The sequence below is a fragment of the Nicotiana attenuata genome, unplaced genomic scaffold (genome assembly GCF_001879085.1).
Source record: "Nicotiana attenuata strain UT unplaced genomic scaffold, NIATTr2, whole genome shotgun sequence".
Taxonomy (NCBI): Eukaryota; Viridiplantae; Streptophyta; class Magnoliopsida; order Solanales; family Solanaceae; genus Nicotiana; species Nicotiana attenuata.
The window spans coordinates 31239-37368 of record NW_017674060.1 but is presented as its reverse complement, the minus strand read 5'-3'; the positions used below and the strand labels follow the sequence as shown (position 1 = coordinate 37368).

General features: G+C 43.0%; 1 protein-coding gene across 1 annotated transcript; it reads left to right on the top strand.

Annotated features, from left to right (window-relative positions):
- The first annotated feature begins 663 nt into the window (after nucleotides 1-663).
- LOC109217910 (MAP7 domain-containing protein 1-like) lies at nucleotides 664-4947 on the top strand. Its single transcript, XM_019382209.1, has 5 exons — nucleotides 664-740; nucleotides 1979-2127; nucleotides 3567-4027; nucleotides 4091-4276; nucleotides 4453-4947. The coding sequence occupies exons 1-5, from the start codon at nucleotides 664-666 to the stop codon at nucleotides 4945-4947; spliced, it is 1368 nt and encodes a 455-aa protein (XP_019237754.1).
- Nucleotides 4948-6130: the final 1183 nt, after the last annotated feature.

Genomic DNA, 6130 nt, shown 5'->3' with positions numbered 1-6130 from the left:
TTTGCAGAATTCTCCTTAAATATTTTCCCCGGGACATTTAATTACAAGGTACTTAGCTTGCAGCAAACGAATTAGGGTAAGAAAAACAAATAATTAAAGAGGAAATGGCGGGAATATGAGATAAATAAGAAAGAAGTATGAATGCTGTGTAACAATGATAGTACACATAGGATAAGTATTACAACAATTAATCCATAGACATGACTATATAATAAACTAATTGAACGTGGAAAACATGGATATTATGTTGGCTGTTAGCATAATATATAGAGTATAGAGTCAAAAATAGGAAGAGTTTGGTCTATCTCTTAATTATGTTCATTTGCCAAATGATTACTCTTTACCCTAAAAAACAGATAACGGTTAAACTTAGGAATTTGTACCTCCCGTGGCAAAGGTTGATATCTTATTTATTTTAATTAAATACCTTTTTAAAAAATTATATTCCATAGCTACCTTTTGATTTTTATAGCCAAATACTCATTTATGGTTATCTCCTACCCTTAAGCCATAAAATACGCTTTGTATTATTTTTCTCTCTCATTCTTTCAGATTTATCTCCATCCCCTCTCTCTCTCTCTCTCAACGCCAGTCTTTCTCCATGAGTACAACCATGACTCTCCACTGATTCATCTCCATTGTCGAACGAAATTTTCATTGTCAATGGCCTGGGGCTCTGGATCAATGTCAAAATCAAGCCCTAAAGAAAAAGATGGAAGTTCAATATCTGCTATTGAAAGGTAAATTAGGGCTAAACGAAAATGGAGGCTATGCTAAACAAATCCTCTTTCATTGGTGAAAGAATTTAAAACCTGTAAAAAGAAAAAGATTAAACTCTCCCATCTTTTTTACTAGTAGGAGAGTTGCCTTCTATTTCTCCACTTTCTCTCCATTAATGTCAATCCTCTTTCGTATCAATGTCGAAATCTGACGTAGGGTAAATTGGGGCTGACAATGGAGGTTCGAAATCTGCTATCGACGAGACGACATTAGGGTTATTCTTGAACAAAGACGACAGAGTTTGGGGCTGAGCAACTTGAAGAGTCTATTACCTTTTTTTCATTGTATTTCAATGTATCTCGCTGTATTCTATGTATTTCATTGTATTCATTATCTTTTTTTCCATTGTATTTCAATGTATCTCGCTGTATTCCATGTATTTCATGTATTCACTGTCTCGCTATATTCCATGAATGTATTCATATGTTTTTTTTTTTAATTAATATAATTTATGTATTCAGATGTATTTATGTATTCAGATTTATAATTGAGTTTGTTGAGTTATATTAGGAGTCTATTTGTGTTAATTGATTCACTTTCCGTTTAAAAACAGCTGAATAGACCATGATTTACGCTATTTACGTTACTGTATTCACAAATACATATCGTGAACACAGTCGAATACAATAATTGCCTAGCTGTACTCCCGAGTTTTGCTATTGTATTCATGTATACAGTAGCTTAAATACATCGAATACACTCTAGCAAAACTGAAAATATAGCTATAGGAAGTAATATATTAAATGGTAGCTACAGCTAGCTAATAACCACTAAACAATAGTGGTTTGTGAAAATTTCTCTTAAATTTATATGTGGTTTAAGGATACACAGATTAATTCAATACAAATGATAAATTGCGTTAGATTAAATAGATAAAGGGCGTGGTAAATTGTCAAACCAATTATGGGGAGTGAACCCGGACTCAATAACAGCTTTAAAGTAATGCCTGCCTTCGATAATTACAATGATCCTCTAATGAATAGTCAGACTCCGCTTTATATAGTAGGGAAGTTTTACTCTAAGTACAATTCCATAAAAGGTAAAAATCTTCTGTTATAGTAATCACTGATCTTCTGCCGATACGTGCCGAGATACACACAATGATATCCGGTTGGGCACGAATATCACGGTCGTTTGTTAGTCGTGCCCGATTATCTTATAACGTTTTCCGAAGTTTAGGGATTCAAATCGGACTTAGGGGCGTGGCCGCGATTCGCCCGAGGGCAGATGTTTTGCTCGGATCTCGACTCGAGGGGCTCTTTGCCTCGATTCCAGTTCCTTATAGTCACATCTCTGCTCCGTTTACTTCATCGATAACCGAGGCATCCAAAGGGCTCGGTTTCACCCGTATACAGATAGTCCCCTCATTTATCGGAGAGTAAGTTTACGGAAACGACGAGAAACGACATATGCATTTCGATTTCTTCTCCAATACGCCGTGACAGAAATGACAAAGAATCTAAAACATCCTGTCAGTCATCGGCTGGTCGTCCCTGAATGTTAAACGGCGCGAACCTTTTATAAATACTTCCTTCCTTCTTTCATTTTTCACCTTTTGACCAAGCTTCTACCCTCGAGTTTTCAGGATATTACTACCCTTCTTCATGCTCTAATATTTTTACCTCCATTCTTCAAGATTTCTTAGTAAGTTGTAGGTTCTTATTTACTTTTTTCCCAAATCAATGCATTTGACCTTCATCTTTCAGCTTCTCCTAAAATTTTCCAAGCCTTTTCTAGATAACAATGGCGAAAACTTTCAAATCTGTACCCCAAAAAGTCACTTCTTCTTCTTAACCGACCACCGAAATCGATGAAACCTCTCCCGATGTGGTCGTCCTTGAGAGGTCAGCGGCTGACGCGGATACTGATGAACCGTTGCCGAACCTCCCTTGAAAATGTTTATTCTTGGGGGTTGTTCGGTCGCCGATGACTTCAAGGTTTAGAAGCCCTCGTCGCTGCTGGGTCGGCATGAAGGAGTATCAAGATATATATGGAGCATTACCGAGGACGTCCTTCCCGAGGTCCAAAAGGACTGTAACTGGGTCGGCAATGACGTAGTAGTCCCCGGGCCTGAGGACGACATCACTACTCAGGTGAGGGGATATCTAAGTGTTTACACTTATCCCTCCACATTGGGCCCGACAGACCCGGTTACTCTGAACTTCTGTAAGAGGTACGAAGTGCGCCTCGGTCAGATTCATCTGTCGCTGTGGAGGATCGTGATCCCCCTCCGGTATTTCATGAACAAAGCTGAGTCCCTGCGGTTCACCATCGATAACGTACTCTGCATATACATCCCTGAATCTTCCAAGGAGGGCTAATAAAGCTCATACGTCGGGCCAGCAAAGGCCCGTTCTCGAGTATCGACGAAGACCGTGATTCGGGCTGGCAGGGACGCTTCGTTCGGGTAAAGACCGAAAACTTGGTCTCTTCCGAGTTCATGCCATTCCCCGAGAGTGGAATACATCGCGTAGCACAGTTTTACTTTAGATGTCGATTTTATGTTTATCTCCTCATCACTCCCCCCCCCCCCCTTTTGTTTTTCTTTTCTCATTATTACTTTTGGTGGTGCATCTGTTGCTCGAGTTGCAAATGTTGTCCCTCGGGTCACGGAGTGGATCGAGTGCTTTTTCTCATAGATGCCTTATTCCGAGCGCTCATAGCGCAAACTCTCGAGGGGCCGCTAGGAAGCCTGTTCTCATGGGAAGACCCTTCCTCGAATAGGTAACTTCTGGCTCTCCCATTCTATTGTACTTACCCTCTTTCCTTCATTTTTCCCTCTGCAGGTTTGCCTAAAACCGTTAAACTCAGACCTACAGTAGGGGACGAGGATCTGTCTGTTGGCCCTTCCACATTGGCACAACTCGGGGCTGCAGCAGGAGAAAAAAGGAAAAGGAAGGCTCCGGGCTCCCCAGGCCCAAAGAAGAAGAAACCAAAGAGAAGGTTGGCCTGCAAGCCAAAGAAAAGTTCAAGCTCTCAATCACCTGACTCAGAATTACTTTTTCGGCTCAGGGATGAGCCCGAGGATGATATATTTGTGGCCCGTGAGCCAACACCTCCCCAGGAGCGGGCGATTGTTGAAGAGGAGATCTACGAGGTCGATCTCCCTAAGACCAGGGAGACCGATGAAAAGATCAAAACTGAGATATCCCGAGATGCCGGTCACGCCCTGAAGGAGGCGCCCGGTGTGATAGATATTTCAAGGTTGCCTTCTTATACCTTGTCCATGCTCGAGAAGGCTCGAACGGTAAAGGAATGATCCAACGAAGGGGCTCATGGTGCGGACGATCCCCTTCATTCTTTTTTTGAGGGTGCGGATTCGGCTGCTTTGGAAGACTTCATTGGGTTGGGCGACCTAGAGGTGCCGAGGAAGCAGCCGTCTTCAGAAACTGGCGGGCTGAATTCGAGCCCAAAGTTGATCAGCCAGTTTCCCGCCCCGAGTACAGATCCCGGCCGTAAGAGGTTGATAATCATCACCATCCCAGAGGATGCTCGGGTTCTTTCTGACTTCGATTCCTGGTAACCGAAGAAGACCAGGAAAAAATGAATGAAGTGGGCATACCGTGCCTGTTCAACGAAGCGCAGCAGGCACTGAAGGCATCATTACGCTCTTTTATCCTCTAACTTAGTTCTTGATATTTCTCATGTCTTCTTTCTTATATCTTTTTCCAGGCCTCGGTACTCCATCATGAGAGCTTTCTTCGATACAGGGCTGAGTTTAACCAGCTCGAGGCTGAGGCTGAGGCTAGGGAGCTTGCTGAGAAAAGAGACATGCATAAGCTTCTCAGCGAGCAACACGAAGGGGCTGTCAAGAATCTCCGGGTCGAGTTGGATGCTGCTCAAAAGGAGCATGCCGACTTGTTGGAACAGGTAAAGATTTTCAAGGTTAACGATGATGACTTAGACACGGCGACTAATGACCAAACCTTACAGGTCCAGCAGAAGATTGACCGGATCGACCAACACTATGTTGAAATGAACGAGGTCAAGGCCATGGCCGATGTCTGGAAGGAAAAACTGGACCGGCTGGCTTCGGTGAAGGAGACCGCCCACGAGCAGCTGGCATCGGTAGAGGTCCAACTCGGAGTGGCGAAAGAGAAGGTCGAAGCACAGGCTCGAAAAATCAAGGACCTCCAAGCTCAACTGGGCTTGACCGTTGTTGAATGAGATGCCCTTGGCAAGAATCTCAAAATAAAAAGGTCCGAGTCGGAAACAACCTGGGCTAATATTGAAGAGATAGTGGCCTAGTACATGGCCGATGTCGAGAAAGCCGAGGCCCAACTGAAAGTCACCGTTGAGTACGTGATGTGATTGTCTGAGAGGGAGACCCTCGAGGAAATTCATGCCCGAGGTTTCGACATGTCGGTCAAGATTGAAGAGGCAAAAAGCTCAAGGTTGAGGCCAAGAAATTGGTTGAACCCGAGGGTAAAGAAGGCTCTGAGGGCTCTAACGAAGCCGAAGATGGAGAAGACCCCGACGGCTCTGGTGACAAGGCGGGTTCTGGTAAAGGTCAGGCACAGGTGCCTTAGGAATTTTCTTCTTTGTTTTTGCATTTTGTACATTTGTTGAGGCCGTTTTTGTTGGCCTTTGTAAAGACATTTTGGAATGTATATAAATTTTTTTCCCTTTCGGAAATTTTCAAGTCTGTTGTCATTAGCATCTCGTAATTGCAAAGATTTCAAATGCCTTAGCACAGATTTAGATGTTGCAATAAGCCGTTTTCAGAGGCTCGAACAAGACTTGTCCTCGATACAAGTTTTGCTTAAAACTTATGGGGGCTCGGAATGATTGAAAGCTTTCCTTGAGATTCTCATTTAAAAATTTCTTGATTATAATTGTGTCGAGGGTACCCTTCGAACAACTTTAGAATTTTGAAGGCCTTATGTTTTGATTACGGGCTTCGAACGTCTCTGAGCCGTTTTTAGGTTCAGGTACTGCCTAATAGGCTTTATACCTCCGGGCTCCGGTAGCCTGAGTTGTCCGAGTTTGTCTTGGACGACAGTCCCCGAGTGGGGATGGCCGTAGCCTTTTAAGTTTAGGCACGGCCTAATAAGCTCTTTTGCCTCCAGGTTTTGACATCCCTAACCGTCCGAATTTGTTTCGAACGAGTAGGGGAAATATATTAGATCTGGATAGAGGCGGGCCTTGGACTCGATATCGTTAAGGAATTTAGATCCGAATAGAGGCGGCCATTGGGCTCGATATTCTTTAGGAATAAAATGTAATACTTTTAAAGAACAAAATATGTATCAGCAAGGTAGAAACTTTCTTTCATTCCTGTGCATAATATATAAGATTGTAAGTGTGTACAAGCTTCGTGTTATGACTTAGGTGGTCTACGCGGACACGG